The sequence below is a fragment of the Mobula birostris genome, chromosome 24, assembly GCF_030028105.1.
Source record: "Mobula birostris isolate sMobBir1 chromosome 24, sMobBir1.hap1, whole genome shotgun sequence".
NCBI lineage: Eukaryota > Metazoa > Chordata > Chondrichthyes > Myliobatiformes > Myliobatidae > Mobula > Mobula birostris.
The window spans coordinates 38789752-38809854 of NC_092393.1; the positions used below are offsets into that span (position 1 = coordinate 38789752).

At 36.1% G+C, this 20103-nt stretch overlaps 1 protein-coding gene across 5 annotated transcripts in view; it reads right to left on the reverse strand.

The window, feature by feature from the left end:
- Positions 1 to 20103, reverse strand: part of LOC140187285 (protein sidekick-2-like) — a 971472-nt gene that overhangs the window by 369990 nt on the left and 581379 nt on the right. For all 5 annotated transcript variants that reach the window (XM_072242443.1, XM_072242442.1, XM_072242441.1 and 2 more), the window contains exon 5: positions 14925 to 15058. In XM_072242443.1, the coding sequence (XP_072098544.1) occupies positions 14925 to 15058 (134 nt within the window). The remainder of the gene's footprint in view (positions 1 to 14924; positions 15059 to 20103) is intronic.

A 20103-nucleotide genomic window follows, 5' to 3' on the forward strand; every position in this document is an offset into this window, starting at 1 on the left:
CACTGATCAAGGTTTGATTCCTGCCAGTGTCTGACGGAGTTTGCATATTCTTCCGGTGGCCGTATGGGTTTCCTCTAGGTGCTCCCATTTTCTTCCACGTTGCAAAGATGTACAGTTAGGTTTAGTGACCTGCGGGTGCCAGAATTATGGCAACACTTGTAGGCTGCCCCGAACAAAATTTCCGGAATATGTGGTCGTTGATCCAGAATGATGCTTTAACTGTGTGTTTTGATGTGCAGTACATGTGACAAATACTTTTTAATTCCAAATGCTGGGTACTTCACCAAAATGTGGCAAGTTTTGGAGATGCAGGCTGATTCAAACCTGTCTTTGTATTGTCACAAAGGATTACACAATATTTGACTGAACTGTATGTAATCTGTGGCTGAAGTTCTTCAAGTATTTTGCTCAAGTACTCTGATTTTGGATCAACTTTGTCAATAAAGTTCCTTCAGGTGTTCCAGGCAATTCATTTTTATTTTTATTGCTGATGTGAAGTCCACATGATTTAGCTTTTATGAACAAAAGGAACCTAATTCCCTCCTCATATCTTGTCTGCACCGTTCACCATGGAGTAATTTCTTGTTCTGTAACCGCCTGAAATATCTGAATGAGAAGGTAACCTGTTTAAATAATCCACACTCACCAGCCTCCTCCCAAGGAACTGCTCTGAAGGAAGGCCAGTGTGCTGAAACCTAATCTCTGTTTCTCTCCTTACAGATGCTGCCTGACCTGCTGAATGCTTTCCAATACTTATGAATATCATGTTTTAGCATCTGCTGTTTTTTTACCTCTAAGGGTCCAGGTGGTAAGTGTGTCTCTGTTGAGCACGAATATACCTTGTTTCTGGACTAGAAAAGTTCAGGTGAGGTCTGAACTGCATGTGAAAGTTTGATGGACATTGAATAATTGAAAACCAACACCTAAAGGTTTGTATTAATAGGTAGGTTGTGCTTTCTACCTTCCAATCTGATGGAAATGTCCAAGTATACAGGAAGACCATTATTAATAGCATTCGCAGTCTCTGTAGTCACCTCTTCTGGATGTAGGCTGTCAGATATAAAGATTTTCCTCCTTTCAGTTTCCTTTATTTTTCTATTATTTTCCCTTATTAAGGATAATTAAATTTCTCATTGGTTCCACCTATTTCTGTTGCATGAGACCATAAAATATAGGAGCAGAATTAGGCCATTTGGCCCATCAAGTCTGCTCCACCATTTCATCATGGCTGATCCAATTTTCCTCTCGGCCCCAATCTCCTACCTTCTCCCCATATCCCTTCATGCCCTGACCAATCAGGAACCTATCAACCTCTGCCTTAGATATGCATAAAGACCTGGCTTCCACAGCTGCCTGTGGCAAAGAATTCCACAGATTCACCACTCTCTGGCTAAAGAAATTCCTCATTATCGTTCTAAAAGGATGTCTCTCTATCTGAGTCTGCGTCCTCTAGTCTTAGACACTCCCACCATTGGAAACATCCTCTCCCTATCCACTCCATCAAGGCCTTTCACCATTCGAGAGGTTTCAAGTAGGTCACCCCTCATTCTTCTGAATTCCAGTGAATACAGGCCCAGAGCCATCAAACACTCTTCAAATGACAAACTGTTCAACCCTGGAATCATTTTTATGAAACTCCTCTGAACCCTCTCCAGTTTCAGCACATCCTTTCTAAGATAAAGGGCCCAGACCTGATCACAATACTCCATGTGAGGCCTCACCATGCTTTATAAAGTTTCAACATTACATCCTTGCTTTTATATTCTAGTTCTTTTGAAATGAATGCTAACATTGCATTTGCCTTCCTCACCACAGACTCAACTTGGAAATTAACCTTTAGGGAATTCTGCACAAGGACTCCCAAGTCCTTTTGTGTCTCAGTTTTTTGTATTTTCTCTCCATTTAGAAAATAGTCAAACCTTTCATTTCTTCTACCAAAGTGCATATCCATATACTTACCGAGAATGTATTCCACCTGCCATTTCTTTGCCTATTCTCCTAATCTGTCTAAGTCCTTCTGTAGCCTCTCGATGTACTCAAAACTACCTGCCCCTCCTCCTATTTCATATCATCTGCGAACTTTGCAACAAAGCCATCAATTCCATCATTCAAATCATTGCATTTAGCATAAAAAGAACTGGTCCCAACACAGAACCCTATGGAAAATCAGAAGTCACTGGAAGCCAACCAGAAAAGGTTCCCTCTATTCCCACTGTTTGCCTCCTGCCAATCAGCTACTGCTTTATCCATGCTAGAATCTTTCCTGTAATACCATGGGCTCGTAGCTTGTTGAGAAGCCTCATGTGTGGCACCTTGTCAAAGGCCTTCTGAAAATCCAAGTGCACAACGTCAACCAATTCTCCTTTTTCTATCCTGCTTGCTATTTCTTCAAAGAAATCCAACAGATCTGTCAGGCACAATTTTCCCTTGAGGTAACCATGCTGACTACGGCCTACATTATTATGTGCCTCCAAGCACCCTGAGACCTCATCCTTAATAATTGATTCCAGCATCTTCCCAACCACTGAGGTCAGACTAACTGGCCTATAGTTTCCTTTCTTCTGCCTCTCTCCCTTTTGAAGAGTGGAGTGACTTTGGCAATGTTCCTGTCTTTTGGATCCATTCCAGAGTCTAGTGATTCTTGAAAGACCATTACTAACACCTCCACAATCCCTTCAGCCACCTCTTTAAAAACTCTGGGATATACACCATCTGGTCCAGGTGACTTACCTACCTTCAGGCCTTTCAGTTCCCAAGAACCTTCTCTACAGCTATGTTACTTCACACACTTCATGACCCCTGCCACTTGGAACTTCCACCATACTCCTAGTGTCTTCCACAGTGAAAACTGATGCAAAATACTTATTCAGTTTGTCCGCCATCTTGTGGTCCCCCATTACTACCACTCCAGCAGTCCGATATCCACTCTCACCTCTCATTTACAGATTATGTATCTGAAGAAACTTTTGGTATCCTCTTTAATACTATTGACTAGCTTACTTTCATATTCCATCTTTATCTTCTTAATTACTTTTTTAGTTGCCTTCTGTTGGTTTTTAAAAGCTTCCTACTCCTCTAACTGCAACTAATTTTTGCTCTACCATATGCCGTGTCTTTGGCTTTCATGTTGGCTTTGACTTCTCTTTTTTTTTAATATAATTTTTATTGAGTTTTCAAAAAGAATACATGAAAAGATAAAATCTACCTTCCCCCTCCCCTTAACCCTCCCCCCCCATATATATAGTCCTACCTAAAAAGAAAGAAAGAGAGAAAAAAGAAAACAACCACCTGGGTGTTGGAAGGTTTCCACATGCTCCATGGGATTCAAAATAAATTTGGTATAATTATTCGTTACTTTCCCCAAGGGACCAAGGTCTTTATCGGAGCACTTAAATATGCCATCCTATCTTTTGTAAATACGGGCGCCAAATATTCGAAAATGTTACATATTTATCTCTTAAATTATAAGTAATTTTTTCGAGTGGAATAGAACTAGCCATTTCATTATTCCAACAATCCATACTTAAATACGAATCAGATTTCCAAGTAACTGCTATAGTCTTCTTAGCTACTGCCAATGCAATTTTTATAAATTCTTTCTGATATTTATTCAATTTAAGTTTCGGTTTTATCCCTTCAATATCACCTAATAGAAATATTACAGGGTTATGTGGAAGTTGAGTTCCAGTAATTTGTTCCAATAAGACTTTTAAATTTATCCAAAAGGGTTGAATTTTAAAACAAGACCAAGTAGAATGTAAAAAAGTACCAATTTCTTGATTACACCGAAAGCATTTATCAGATAGATTTGAATTTAATCTATTTATTTTTTGTGGTGTAATATATAATTGGTGTAAAAAATTATATTGTACTAATCTAAGTCGAACATTTATTGTATTTGTCATACTGTCAAGACAGAGTCTTGACCAATTTGTTTCATCAATATTAATATTCAAATCTGTTTCCCATTTTTGCTTTGACTTATGGGTTCCGTGTTTAATTGTCTGTTCTTGAATCAAATTATACATACAAGAAATAAATTTTTTAATTTTCCCTTTTTGAATTAAAATTTCAATTTCATTAGGTTTTGGCAAACACATTGTTTGACCCAGCTTACCTTTTAAGTAAGCCCTTAATTGAAAGTAGCAAAAGAAAGTATTATTAGATATTTTATATTTATCCTTTAATTGTTCAAATGACATCAATATACCTCGTTCAAAACAATCTCCTATAAATTTAATCCCTTTTTGGTACCAATTATATAAAAGTTGATTGTCCATTGTAAAAGGAATAAGTCTGTTTTGAAACAAAGTTCTCCTTGCTAATAGAGATTTCTGTGTTTCATTATCATCATTTATCTTATTCCATAAATCCATCAAATGTGTTAATATAGGAGATTCTTTCTTTTCCCGTATCCATTTAGATTCCCATTTATATATAAAATCTTCAGGTCTATTTTCTCCTATCTTATCTAGTTCTATTTTAATTCATGCTGGTTTTTGATCATCGAAGAAAGATGCAATAAATCTAAGTTGATTTGCTTTATAATAGTTTTTAAAGTTTGGAAGTTGTAACCCTCCTAACCTAAATTTACATGTCAATTTTTCCAATAATATTCTTGACATTTTACCTTTCCAAAGAAATTTTCTCACACATCTATTTAACTCTTGAAAAAATTTCTGTGGCAATTGTATTGGTAATGTTTGAAACAAATACTGTAATCTAGGAAATATATTCATTTTTACAACATTGACTCTACCTACTAATGTTATTGGTAGTATCATCCATCTGTCAAAATCTTCTTGAATTTTTTTCAACAGTGGTAAATAATTAAATTTATATAAATTCTTTTCATCATTATCAAGTCTTATACCTAAATACTTTATACCATTTACCGGCCATCTAAATTGGGTTACTAATCAACATTGACTATAGTCTCCTTTAGTAAGAGGTAAAATTTCACTTTTATCCCAATTTATTTTGTAACCTGATACCTTCCCATATTCATCCAATCTAGAAGATAGTTTATGTAACGAATGTTGTGGGTTTGTTAAATAGATCAAAACATCATCAGCAAAAAGATTAATTTTATATTCCTCCTGATTAACTCTAAAACCCATAATATCTGGATCAATTCTGATTAGTTCTGCTAATGGCTCTATCGCCAGTACAAATAAAGCAGGTGATAATGGACAACCTTGTCTAGTTGACCTTTTTAACTGGAATGGTGTTGAAATTTGAGAATTTGTCACTACTTTAGCTTTAGGGTTAGAATTTAAAGTTTTAATCCAATTTATAAAAGATGTTCCTAACCCATATTTTTCTAATACTTTAAATAAAAAATCCCATTCTAATCTATCAAATGCTTTTTCTGCATCCAAAGCTACTACTATACTCTTCTCATCCCTTTTTTGTGCCAAATGAATTATACTGAGTAGCCGGGTTACATTATCTGCCAATTGTCTATTTTTAATAAATCCTGTTTGATCCATATGTATTAAATTTGGTAAATATTTAGATAATCTATTCAATAAAATTTTTGTTATTATTTTATAATCCGTATTCAATAAAGAAATAGGCCTGTATGATGTTGGTTTCATAGGGTCTCTGTCTTTTTTTGGCAATACTATTACAATCGCTGTTGAAAAAGATTCTGGAAGTTTATGTATTTTTTCTGCTTGACGTATTAGTTCCATAAAAAGAGGAAATAATAAATCTTTAAATTTTTTATAAAATTCAGGTGGAAAACCATCTTCTCCTGGAGATTTATTACTTTGGAGTGATCCTAAAGCTTCTTCAACTTCTTTTAATGTAAAAGGCAGATTTAATCCCTTCTGTTCTTCCAAATTCAATTTTGGAAGAGAAATTTGTGATAAAAACCTTTCTATCTCATTAACATCATTTTGGGATTCTGATTGATATAATTCAGAATAGAAATTTTTAAAAGTTTCATTTATTTCCAGAGGTCTATAAGATATTTTATTTGCCCTTGTTCTAATTGCATTTATTGTTTTGGAAGCTTGTTCTGTTTTCAAATGCCAGGCAAGAATTTTATGTGCTCTCTCACCTAACTCATAATACCTTTGTTTAGTTCTTATAATTGCTTTTTCCGTTCTATATGTCTCAAGCGTATTATATTGCAACTTCTTATTAACAAGTTGTCTTCGTTTTTCTTCTGACATATATCTTTGAGATTCTTTTTCTATTTTTGTAATCTCTTTTTCCAATTGATCTAGTTCTGCCATATATTCTTTCTTAATTTTAGACGTATAACTTATTATCTGGCCCCTAACATATGCTTTCATCGCATCCCATAATATAAATTTATCATCCACTGAATGAAAATTTGTATCCAAAAAAAATTGAATCTGCTTTTTCATAAAATCACAGAAATCTTGATGTTTTAATAATGTTGAATTAAATCTCCATCTATAAGCCACTTCTTCCTTATCAGCCATTATTATTGCCATTAATAAAGGGGAATGATCTGATAATATTCTTGCTTTATATTCCATATTTTTCACTCTGTGTTGAATATGCATTGATAATAGAAACAAATCTATCCTTGAGTAAGTTTTATGTCAATGGGAGTAAAACGAATAGTCTCTTTCTTTAGGATTGATTCTGCTCCATATATCAATCAAATTTAAATCCTTCATCAATGATAAAGTTAAATTTACTACCTTCGATTTTATAACAGCCTTGGTTGATCTATCTAAGACTGGGTCTAAGCAAAAATTAAAGTCTCCTCCAATTAATATTTTTTCATGTGCATCCGCCAAATTCAGAAAAGCTTCTTGTATGAATTTTGCATCATTTTCGTTTGGTGCATAAATATTCATAAAAGTCCATAATTCAGAAAAAAGTTGACAATGTATAATCACATATCTCCCCGCAGAATCAGTTATTACATTTTGTATTCTAATTGGTAACGTTTTATTGATCAAAATTGCTACTCCCCTCACTTTTGAATTAAATGAAGCCGCAACAACACTTCCCACCCAATCTCTCTTTAGTTTCTGATGTTCTGTTTCTGTTAGGTGCGTTTCTTGTAAAAAAGCTAAATCTATCTTCATTTTTTGAATATGTGTTAAGATTCTTTTTCTTTTCACTGGTCCATTAAGCCCATTAACATTAAAACTCAAAAAATTCAATAAATTAGTCATTATTCTTAACAAAGTTACTTCAATCTAAAACATTACTTATCTTCTCAACTCTCATAGTTCCTTGGGGAATCTCTTTAAACTTCACCATGTTGCTATGTGTTTCCCTCCCAACCTTCCAGGCAAAAAGAAAAGATAGAAAGAATACAAAAAAAGAAAAAACAAAATACCGCCCCACTAATGTTGTGAATGAAAGATACACAACACTACCCCCCTCCATTTTACGGGTCGTGGCAAAAGCCACGCTTGCACACATGATTAGCGTAGCAATCGATCAGTGCTTCTTCCAGCTCCCCCGCAACAAAAAAAATTATATATATATATAAAATTAATGTTACTATTCCCAACTAATATTCCTCCAGTTTTAACTTTTCTTACCCCCCCATATAATTAATGATATATTTATACATTCATCCAGCTTCAAAAATCCAACAAGTCCATTCTTTAACCCAATCTTCATCTTCAATCTATCTCGCTCTCCTGGGTTTGTTCTTGTATCTGGTGAATATTCAGAGAATCTCGCACAAACTGCTCTGCTTTCTGGTAGTCATCAAAAAATCTTTTTTCTCCACCAGGCAAAAAAATCTTCAAGGTTGCAGGATAACGCAGTATAAATTGATAACCATGATCCCATAGGGTTTTTTTCACTGGATTAAATTTCTTCCTTCTCTTCAAAAGTTCATAACTTATATCAGGGTAGAAAAAAACTTTGTTCCCTTTAATTATCAATGGCCCTTTTCTATCCTTGGCAGCTCGAGCAGCTGCCTGTAGAATCCTTTCCTTGTCTTGAAATCTTAAGAATTTTATTAAAATCGATCGTGGATATTGGTCATCTTTTGGTTTTGGTCTTAGAGCTCTATGTGCCCGCTTAATTTCAATTGGTCGAACCTCCTCTTCCATTTGCAAAACATCCGGGATCCATTTTTGAAAAAATTCTATTGGTTTTTCTCCCTCCGTACCTTCTTTAAGACCAACAATTTTAATATTATTACGTCTACTGAAATTTTCCAACATGTCCACTTTCTCCAAGAGTCGATTTCTTTCCAGACAAGCAAATCATTTTCTGTTTTTTCCACTCTATCATTCATATGCCCCATTGCTCTTTCCATCTTTTGAAGCTTCTTATCCATTTTGTCCTGTCTTTCCATAACTTTATTATAGCACATCTTCGTATCTCTAAGCTCTTCTCTTACTTTTCTTAGTTCAGCCGTTAATTGCAATATAGCCTCTCTTATGTCTCTATCATCTCCTTTACTTCCAATCGCTTCCAATTCTTCCTCCTCTTCTTCATCTGTGTTCTCTGCAGAATCCAATTCTGACTCTGAGTCATTTTCAATTGCAGTGGCTGTCGGTTCTTGTAGTTTGCATTGTGTCGATTTGCGCATGCGCATTTCCGGTGCCTTCTTCGAAGAACCCGTTACCACCGCCATTGCTCCCTGTTCTACCGAAGGAGATCCAACCTGAGTCCGAGGCTCCATCGTTGCAGTAGGCCCTTTTTCCTTCCCCTCTCGCGGCTGCTTTGCAACAGCAGACTTCTTTTGTTGCGGTTTAGGAGGCATATCGTAAAGTAGTCTTACAAAGTTTATAAATAGTTTTCAGAAAATATTTATTAACTTTGTTTTGTTTAAACAGTACTTTACTGATTTGTTGCGGGAGAGCTGGATTTACACGTCTCAATCCCACGTCATCATGTGACGCCCCTGACTTCTCTTGTTAGCCACAGTTGTGTCATGTTGCCTTCAGAATACTTCTTCTTTGATTCCAGAAATTCCAGCCATTGTTGCTCTGCAGTCATCCTTGCCAATGTTCTTTTTCAATCAATTCTGGCCAACTCCTCTCTCATGCCTCTAATTCCCTTTACTCCACTGTAATACTGATACATCTGACTTTAGCTTCTCCTTCTCAATTTCAGGGTGCATTCAATCATATTATGGTCACTTCCCCTAAGAGTTCTTTTACCTTAAGCTCTCTAATCAATTCTGGTTCATCGCACAATGCCCAATCCAGAATAGCTGATCCCCTAGTGGGCTGAACCATGAGCTGCTTTAAAAAGCTATCTCATAGGCTCTCTAGGATTTTCCCCTCCTGGAATCCAGTACCAACCTTATTTCTCCAATCTACCTGCATATTGAAGTCCCTTCTGATACTGTAACATTGCCCTTTTGGCATGTATTTTTCATATCCTGTTGTAATTTTTAGGCCACATCCTTACTTCTGTCTGGGGAGGTCTGTATACAATACCCATCAGGGTCTTCTTACCATTGCAGTTCCTTAGCTCTATCCACAACAATTCAACACTTTCCGACCTTATGTCACCTCTTTCTAATGATTTGATTTAATTTTTTACCAACAGAGTAACGTCGACCCCCCCCCCCCGCCTTCCTTCCTGTACTTTCGATACAATGTACATCCTTGGACATTAAGCTCCCAGCTATAATATTCTTTCAGCCATGATTCCATGATGCCTACAACATCATACATGCCAATCTGCGACTATTCCATATACAGTACTGCATGCATTTAAATATAACCCCTTCAGTCCTGTATTCACCCTTTTTGATTTTGTCTGCCTTTTACGCTGCAGCTCATCTCTTGACTGCAATTTTACCCTATCAACAGCCTCTCCTCACTACACATTGCCTCTGTTTGTAAACCAGCTACCTCATCTTCAACAATATTATCTGCCTTTCCTATGATACTGCACTCTACAGTAGAGATATAAAATATTTAATACCTTGGACATTGTTTAATACCTATTACAATTTCTTCTGGTTCTGCATCCAGAAAGTCCAACATTTAATTTTCTGACTTCCTTTTGAAATGCAAGCGTTTTTAAGAAGTTACTGCTTGTTATTTGCATAATCCTTCTCATTTGTTGTCACATTCCTAAGGTATGATAAATATTTTTCTTGACAACATTACGATACAAGCTTTCTTTGAATTTGGTGCTCTCCATAACTTTTCAGTAAATTTTAGATTCATCATCTGTCTGTGGAATTTCTCTTTCTCAACGTTGAGTATAATTAAATATTTATTTAAATATTTGCCTTTGTTCATCTCCAGCCCCATGCCTGTAAGTTTATTTCCCAATCTACCTTAGCTGACTCATGCCTGATGATAGATTTTATTTAAATTCAAGACCATATTCCTGACGGAACTACATCCCTCTCAAAAACAAAATGCCATTATAATGTGCTTATTTTTCCCTCAAGGATTCGTTGTCATGAAGTTACCAATTAACATTACAGAAGACTATGCCTGAACTACAATGTATTTTAGTTTTCCCGATGAAACTTTCATTGAATTACATCCCACAAACACAGTATTGAAACTACAGTATTTTCAATTCATCATCAATAAATTATTGTTATTTATTGGAAATGTTGTTTTAGAAAATAACAACACAAGAAAAAGGAGGAAAAGAAAGGAGTCAAGACAAATGGATAAAGAGAAATATTGTCTTGATGCCAAAATTGGATCAGTCACACCCTTGAGCCTGCACCATCATTTAATAATGTCATAACTAAACCAATTTTGGCATTAATATCACATTTATCTTTCCCCAAAGCCCCTGACTGTCTTCTTGATTAAAAGTCTGCCATTCTCTGCCTCAAATATAGCCAATAACCATTTCTGGGACACAGTATTCCAGAGGTCTACACCGCTCTAAGAGAATTAATTCTCCCTCATCCCTGACTTAAATGGGTGACCTCTAAATCTGAAACACACTTGACTGATGTACAGGTATAACACAGCCAAAGAATTAATTGGACCGTGACATGCAAATTTCAGGATTTCAAGAACCAGGATAAAATGTAGGACAAACAACACTTCAAGCCACTAAACAGGGTCAAGGCCGATCTTCATCCTTTTGCATTATTTATTTGTCCATGGAATGTGAGCATTACTGGCAAGACCAACGTATGTGTTCCATCCATAATTGCCCTGAACCCAAACTGCCATTGAGATATTTAAGAATAAATTTAATAGTTAACATTACTGGGATGAATCCATAAAGGCAAGATGATATAAAGGTACAGAACTTGTCATTTAAAGCACATCAGTGAGCCACACGAGGAAAAATGGAGGGTTATGAGGGAGGGAAGGGTTAGATCAATCTTATAGTAGACTAACTGGTCAACGTAACATCATGGACTGAAGGGCCTGTACTGTACTGCACAGGTCTATGTTCTATGAGTGTTTACATCAATCCAGTAGAGTTAACAATACTAGTTTAAATACATAAGTGAATTTAAATGCCATTCTCCATATCAATATTCTAGGTCTCAGGATACCTGTCCAGTAATCACTGTATACTGAACCTAAACTACTCTTTCCAGTCAGATCCCCAGGTCTCTGTCAGTCACCACCTTACAGCAACTGCCTCCGTGCTGCAGAACAAATATTGGTGAGTTACAGGAGAGTGAATCTTTGTGGAGAAGAGCAAGGGAAATAAGCTATTCAACTCAAAAGGTCAGAAGGGGTCCAATGTGTTTTCTCAAAGTGGTGCCTGAAACAGCAAAACTCATTGGTCAATAGTAGAAATGACTGAGGAACCTGGAGTGTGGCTTAAACCCAAACCTTCTGATTCAAAGGAAAGAGTGCACTTTACGTAATCTGCAGGTGAGACTTCAAGCAACTCTACCGCTGACAGTTCAAGATGCATTCACTGCCATGGTCTGCAGATTTTTCAGCTTTAAGGGAACTGAGGAATACCTAGTGTTGGGGAAGAAAGGTGGGAATGAATTCAGGCTTATTTTTGAATAGCAGAGCAGAATTGGTAATCAATTTGATCTATTTTCATTTGTTTTGGAGAAAAGATGTCAGAAATTATTGCTGCAGAAGAAATAGCAAAAAAACAGGAGAACTGAACAGGGGAAAAGCAGAAACCAGTATCAACAATGATGGCGATTGTTAAGCCAGCTGCACAGCTGGGAGAAATGGAAGGAGCAGCATTTTAAACCACTGCACTTTCAGGATAATAAACTGCATTCAAGTTCTTTACTCAAGGCTGCTTCTAAGTTACTTGCAATTTGAGAGCTTCGACAATGTGGGCTGATTTTTCAGACAGACTTAATCAAGGTTTCATAAAAACTTTGCTGGGTTTGCAAGGAACACTCGTGGATGGAAATTCTGTGCATTATACTTAACAACAAAGAGTAAACGAATGCCTTTGGATGGAATAAACTTTGGCAGTAGGAAATTTGCCTGAACAATTTTTAAATACCATATTGTTATTTCAGTCTGCAGAGATTTACTGCAAATTAAATTCTGCAGGAAACTGACAGGATCATCTGAAACCAGGAGAGTTGCGCAGAGCTCTTTAAAATTCATAACTTAGTGAAGAGTATGAGGTCCAAAGAAAATATGTACATGAATACTTCACTTCTTTTTGTGCTTAGAGATTAGTCAGCCAAGGGCTAAACTGAATGTGACAGTTGTTGAACTATAACCAAACTAGCTGGTTAAGAAGCCAAAATAAAGCTGCATATCTTCAATCAACTTGAAATTCAATAGTAATAGGAACTGTACACTAATAACATGTTAGTATTGATTACTACCTAGATCACTATTGTTTTCATTTCCAAAGGCTTTCTTTATTTCTTTCAAAGGCAAATCATTAATTCTATAGACAATTTCATTATAGATGTCAAGGAAAAAAACAAATATGTAAATGAATCAGAGGTGGAATATATTTATCTTTTTTAATAACTCCATCTTCTAGAATGTGTTTCTGTCCTTGATTAATGGGTAATTGAATCCACTCACCTTGGCACAATGTCATTATGATATCTGATCCCCCAGTATAAATCTAGTGTTTCAGAGGACAAATGCAGAGCAAGGTAAATCACAACAGTCCCATTATGAGTGAGGGGTTGGAGTGATGACTTCTACATCCTCCACAGTTTTCCTTACCTTCGCAGTAAAAGCATTCTCACTTGTACAAGAACCTCACAGTTTTGTAATGAAAAACATTTGAAAGAAAATGAGGACTAGATCGCATTAGAATTGAATCCGTCAATGTGAAATTAAGAAAAAAGAATAACGCTTGCAGGTGGCAAACTAAATCTCGCCAATTCAGACTGTATTCCTTCACACTAATTTCCAATTTGTTCTAATATTACATTAGGAATTCCTAAACGGGATGGACCATAATAAACCTGGAAAACATAGTTACAGCCAAGTCATTGGAAGAATAAAACAAAACTTGTCAATGAATAGAGTTAAATCTGCAGTAATCACATCTCCTGATCATTTAATTTTAGGGCTCCTTTATGATGTAAATTTAACCAATAAGACCTGAACAAATGTTTTATTAGTTAAGAAGAATTCTAAGATAAAGAAGTTTTACATATTGATGATGTCTTCTTGCATGGTGACAAAACGTTTGCAAGTAAATTGACAAGATCAGAGAACAACTCAACCCAACCATCAACCACCCAAGCTACACATCATCTGAATTATTTCTAAGATTTAAATTTGAAAACAAAAATAAGTTGAATTATTGCATAGAAGGTGATAGTTTTGGAACTCTAGCTTCTAATGATTACTTAGCATTCCATCCATAGAGTTAAGCTTCTGGTTAACGATGGAATGATTACTTGTCATTTTATTGTTGGGCCATTGCTAAACTCCTGCTTCTCACCTATGACTTACTGATGAGATCTGAGCACTTTGAATAACAGCTTAGGATTCTGAGACGCTGCATTACTTTAGTTATTGATTTATAGTAAAACCACAATAAGTAAGAGGATTGTTCATTTGGAGGCTGTATGAATACATTTGTTGAAGCAGAGGAGAATAAAAAATACAAAGTATTTGGAGCAAACAGAAATTTCACTTAAATTATAATTCCTCTGATCTAGTCAGCTTCAGGCTAAGATTTTGTTATTTAATGCAGATACAATTTATACAAAATGATCACTGAAATGATCTTATCAATTTAACATAAATCTGCATTACTAAAATACAAACCATCATGTTATTAAATGCTTGCATATTCATCCAGAGTGGAATTCATTTTTAATTCAGTACTTGAGAATTACAATCCTGCTCATATAATGCCAGTAAATAGATCCATTTTGCAATAACCTTTTTAAAAATATATTCTATTTAATTTTTTAAAGTATTTAAGAACTCAATTAATACAACAATTAATACGTATTGAAAAATATTCAAATACATTAATAAGTCAGAGAGAAAAAAAGCACCTATCCCAACACCATCTCCCCTCATTCGAAAAAAGGAGGGATAAAAAAAACATAAAAGACAGAGGAAAGAAAGGAGAGAAGAAAAAAGAAAAGAGAAAAAAAGAAAAAGAGTAGGCAGCCAGCTCTCAAAGTCAGTTTAAAATACAAATTAAAGAAACTAGTTTATAATAAGAGATATATTAATTTTAAAAAATTAAAATAAATAAATTAAACAATCTGGGCATTTTGCAATAACCTTGGGTATTTCCTGATAATAACGATCTGACTCCATACTTGTGATTTAGTTGTGAAATATTACATAATATACCATTTTTATTCTGTTTTTGAAATCACAGCAAATGATCTTAAGACCTTTTTAATTAAATGGTAAATAATTATAACATATGGGATAGTGTCCAATTACACTGTAATTTCCAGTTTCTGCATTACATATTATTTTAGTATTTATTTAGTACAAGTGTCAGCCTGTCTTTCAATTACTTGTCATTCATTGTTTACCTTTTAATGAAATCTTAACATAAAAAAATTAATCTCAATCTGAAGCACTTACTTTCTACAGTCAAGGTAATGGGCTGGCTGGTTTTGTTTTCTCCGTTTCTGTCATTTACTGCCTGCACGTAGTACCGTCCTGTGTCAGGAGCGACTGTGGACAGGATGACAAGCGTGTTCTCCATTGTAATAGCTCTGTTGGGGCAAAGTGGAAGAAAATGTGAAATGGGAAGGTATGGAATTTGCCTATGTTGTCTTCCAGAACAACAATGTTCTCCGGATACATAATAACCTGGAGTCAAAAGGCATTAACCCCATGCTGATCCACAATCTCAATCAAGGTTTCTGGTAACTGCAGGTGAAACAGAATGAGAAATCATGATGAAGATAAAAATATTTCAACAACTTTACTATTTAACTTCATTTTTAATAATATGCCAGAATGTTGTACCAAATTATTACATTAATATTTTTATGGTTGGATCAGAATTTCTCCAATCGGCAAGGAAATTTTTCAAGTTTTCAAAGGAAAGTTTTCAAAATGTCTCACCTGGATTTGGTTCATTGAATATCTTAGCAGATTTGAAAACATTTAAAATAAAATACTAAGTAAAAATAATGTGATTCCTAATGTAATTAACTTTCTAATAAATGCCACCGTGTCCATTTTACTTCAAAACAGATACCCAACATGACATAGACACAAAAGATTCAGCAGATGCTGGAAATCTTGAGAACATACACAAAATGCTGGAGGAACTCAGCAGGTCAGGGAGCATCCATGAAAGGAATGTTTTGGATCAAGAGTCTTCATCGGTCTCAGCATGAAACATCCAATGTTTACCTCTTTATAGATGCCGCCTGATCCACTGAGTTCTTCTAGCATTTTGTGTGTGTTCCCTACTTGACAAGACCATTAGGTTATTAAAGAAACATTTCATCTTGTACCAGGACATATTATTTTAGTAGTACAGTTATTGTGCAGACCTTGTCATTGCAGTTAGGCTGACCCATTGGCCGGATACAGCTTTGTTGTGTATTTAATATTTCAGTAATATTGTAAATACATTGCTATATTAAGCATACCTTGTTGTTTAAATAATCCATTACGGGTTATGTGTAAAAGTACATGAATGTCATTCATCATCATGTCATAACTGCACACCTTGCTAAAAGTAAAACAAAGTTTACACACGTGCTCCTTTATTTTTCCCTTGGTTAATTTTATGTTTTGGAGTTGCAAAACATAATAGTGACGACGAGGTATTGTAAAAATGAATCCAAGATGACTACCTACCTGTTGAAGTGCAGTGAGACATTTGAGTTAAAAAAAAGCAGTGCAGCACATGTCTCTTCAGTAGAGAGAGGACGAAGATGGTTGAGTTAAAAAAAAGGCAGAAAACTTAAAAATTCACGGGTTCATAAACAGTGAGTACTGGCTGATAATAATCATAAATAGAGTAGAAATGGCTGGTTACATCAGAAAGATAGATGTGTTAGATTGCAGAACTGATAACTGCTTTTTTCTATATTGAGTGAACTGAGCAGTATTTTAAAACAAAGGGAATAGCCGATGAGAACGGGTGCCAGTTTTGCTGAGTGCATTAGGTGGGAAGCATATAGTTTGCTTAGAATTTTGACTACTCCAGGCAAACCAGCCAAAATGAGCTTTGCTGATATCATGAAAGTAACATGTAGAACTGAAACCATTGTTGACTGCAGAAATTTAGGTTTTATAAGCGCAATCAAAAGGAAGGGGACTTCATTTCAGTGTATGTGGCTAAATTGAAGAGATTGAGTTCAGTGATGGGTTTAACAATGCACTGGGGGATTGTTTAGTTTGTGGAATCTTAAAAGAAAGCATTCAAAAAATGCTCCTAACTAAATCACATTTAAAACAGTAATTGAAATAGATGTATCAATGGAAACAGCAGACAGAGATTCAATTGAGTTGCAGTGAGGAATGAAAATGAGCATGAACAAAATTGCAACATCTAAACAGAAACCTGCCTGGCAGAACAAATTGTGTTACTGTTGTGTCAGGGGCTCAAATATACCAGACCAATGCAGGTTTAAAGGTTAAGCTTGCAAAAAATGCAACAAAGTAGGACATAATGAACTTGTTGGCCAGACAAAAATAAATGGACTGCACAGGGAAGTGAAAAACTTCGTCAGGATCTGTGGTGATTTTAAAATCGCTATCAACCCAATACTGAAAGTAGATTAATAGCCTCTGCTCAGGATAGATACACATTATCCAGTTAAGCTGGTTTGTGGCGCCTTGCCTTATGGTGTAGTTTTGTTGCGTGTTATGAGTGATGGAAGTGCACACCCTATAGATTCTGCATCACATTACCTTACTACTGCAGAGAAAATTTATGCAGAGATTGACAGTAAGGCCTTGAGTTCAGTTTGAGGTGTTAAAAGTTTCAATCATTACTTGTATGGGAGAAAGTTTACCCTCATTACTGATCATCAACCACTAGTGTCCATTTTCAATCCACAGAAGGGTGCTCACTAACAGTAGCAGCATGAATGCAAAGATGGAGGACATAATTACAGGATCAAATTCAAGAGGACAACTAACCTTAGAAATGCTGTTGGATTGTCCTGTTTACCCTTGGGAAAGGAAATAGCTGAAAAATTTACAAAAGTGGACACTCTTCTTGACATATTATCGCCAATGCAAATTAAAAGTTTCCCCATTATGGCACAGTGATCCAAAGGGAAACCAGAAAAGACCTCATCGTGTCTCAGATCTACATGGCAACTCAAAATGTCTGGAATATGTAGCAGAGATTTCAGTTCCCCCATTTTTCCCTGCACCGGGATGAATTTGCCCTTGATGTGGTTGCCTCATGTGGGGATTTAGAGTTGTTGTACCATACTAGCTGAGAACTACAGTGTTGGAGGCTCTACACGTCAGTCTTCTGGGCGTGGTCAAAATGAAAACATTGGTTTGAAACTTTGTCTGGTGGCCTGGGGTAGATCAGCAGATCAAACAGCTTGCCATGCACTATTTGGGATGCCAGCTACATCTAGAATATACCAAGAGCAGTGCCTCTTCATCCCTTGGAAAGGCCTGCTTTGCACTGGTAGTGACTCATATAGGTTTTGCTGGACTAGTCATGGGCACAAATTCCTTGGTAGTATTGGATGTAGCTACAAAGTGGCCAGAAGTGATCCCAATAGCCTCCACTACAACCTCGCACACTGTTGATGTGCTGAGAAGCCTCTTCTCAAGGACTGGTGCTCCAGAACACCTAGTCACTGATAATAGACCACAGTTTGTTGCGTAACCGTTTCAGTCATTCCTGAAAATCAGACATATTGCATCTGCATCGTACCACGCAGCTACAAGTGGCTTGGTGGAAAGCTTTGTCCAGGGTCTAAAGTATGCACTATGAGCAATGTCAATAGAACATACTAGACTGACACTAAATCAGAAACTCAGCAGTTTCCTTCTTGCATATTGCAACACAGCATACTCAACAACCAACAACTAACCAGTTATCCTAGGTCAACCCTTGCGTTCATGCTTGGATCTTCTCAAACCCAATCTCAAAAGGAGAATGCAGGACACCTGAGACAATTGGAGGTTCCTCAAATAAGGAGGTCCGTTGTTTCACTCTTGGACAAACAATCCTGGTGAGGGATTACAGAGGTGATGAAGAGTGGGTACTCGTAATGATTAAAGACAGAACTGGACAGTCCTCTTACACACTGGCGATTGCATATCATATGGAGACAACACATCAATCAGTTGAGGAGAGCAGAGCCAGTTGTTAGAGAAGAAAGGTGGCCAGGGCTGGCAGCACAACCTCCAGCAGTTCCAGAGTCAACTCCTACAGCCACCATGAAGGAGGCCCCAGAATCTGAGATTGTTTCAGAGATTGTCTCACCTGCCAAGAACAGTGAGCACTTGTCAGGAAAGACAAGGTTGAGATGCATTCTATATTGAGTTGTAGTTTATAGCTAAGCAGGCAGGAGTGTTATGTATTTAATATTTCAGTAATATTTGAGTAATATTGTAAACATATTGTTTGATTAAACATTCTTGGTTGTTGAAATAATTGATTACGGGTTATATACAAAAGTATGTGAATAATGTACGTCATCACGCCACCACTTCATAAGTGTGAGCCTCGCTAAAAGTAATAAACAAGTTTACACTCATCTCTCAAACTCTCTTGTTTTTCTTTCGATTAGTTTTATGTTTTGGAGTCACAAACTATAACAAGTTTCTGTATATAAGATAAATGAAATGGCACTACAAAAGCATCTTTATCTACATGAAGAAGTGATTTTCCCAGTTGCCTCCAGTTTTAGTGGCACTGGAGCAGTAATACATCCATTGCACAGATGACTGACTTTTATGTTCCTTTTCTTTCATGTCAATTCCACTGAAATGGACCTTCTTCTATCAGTAGAGATGGCTTGGCGTACAGCAGAATAGAGTTTAAATTAAGTGAAGCATTATATCCAGCTGAGCAATTCTGGTTTATACATTGGTTCAGAGTCAGGTGACAGACCATAGTTAAGTCCAACTGAGGAGGTGATTTTGAAACTCTGGGTCAATTGTTTTGTTGAACTTTCAATGCAACTTTTTGAGCTGATTCTTCATTTTGGATATACATCTTGGAATACATATAAAATTTATTCTGACTAAAAAAACTAAACAAATTTTTATGTAGATTCACATTCCCAAATTACCAAGGCAATCCACCAGAAGGCAATATTTCCTTCCACAGCTCACCTCATTCCTATAGTTGCAGTGTTGTAACACACACAAACTGCCTGAGGAACTCAGCAGGCCAGGCAGTATCTTTGGAAAAAAGTACTGTTGACGATTCAGGCTGAAACCCTTCTGTGTGGCAGTGTTGTACTTAGTTATGCTGTCCATTTTGTATGGTGATGCTATAAATCTTTTGAATTACACTGTAAATGAAATTAAAGTCTGGTAACAACAAAGTAACTTGAGCTATTTTGAGTGGTTAATTTGCTCTTCCCTGAGAAATGTAGAATGTTTTGGTATAAAAAGAGTTGTACGTTTTAAAAGATGATGTGAGATTTTTAGATTGGAATGGATGGTGGGCAGAAACATGGGTAATTATATGAGGCCTAATTATCATTAAAAACATCAATTTAATAATCTTTAATTGCCCATTTAAGATCAGTAGAGAAGTAGGCTCCTCAGAGAATTGCAGTGAAGTACTGTGATTATAATCAACAAGTAGTAT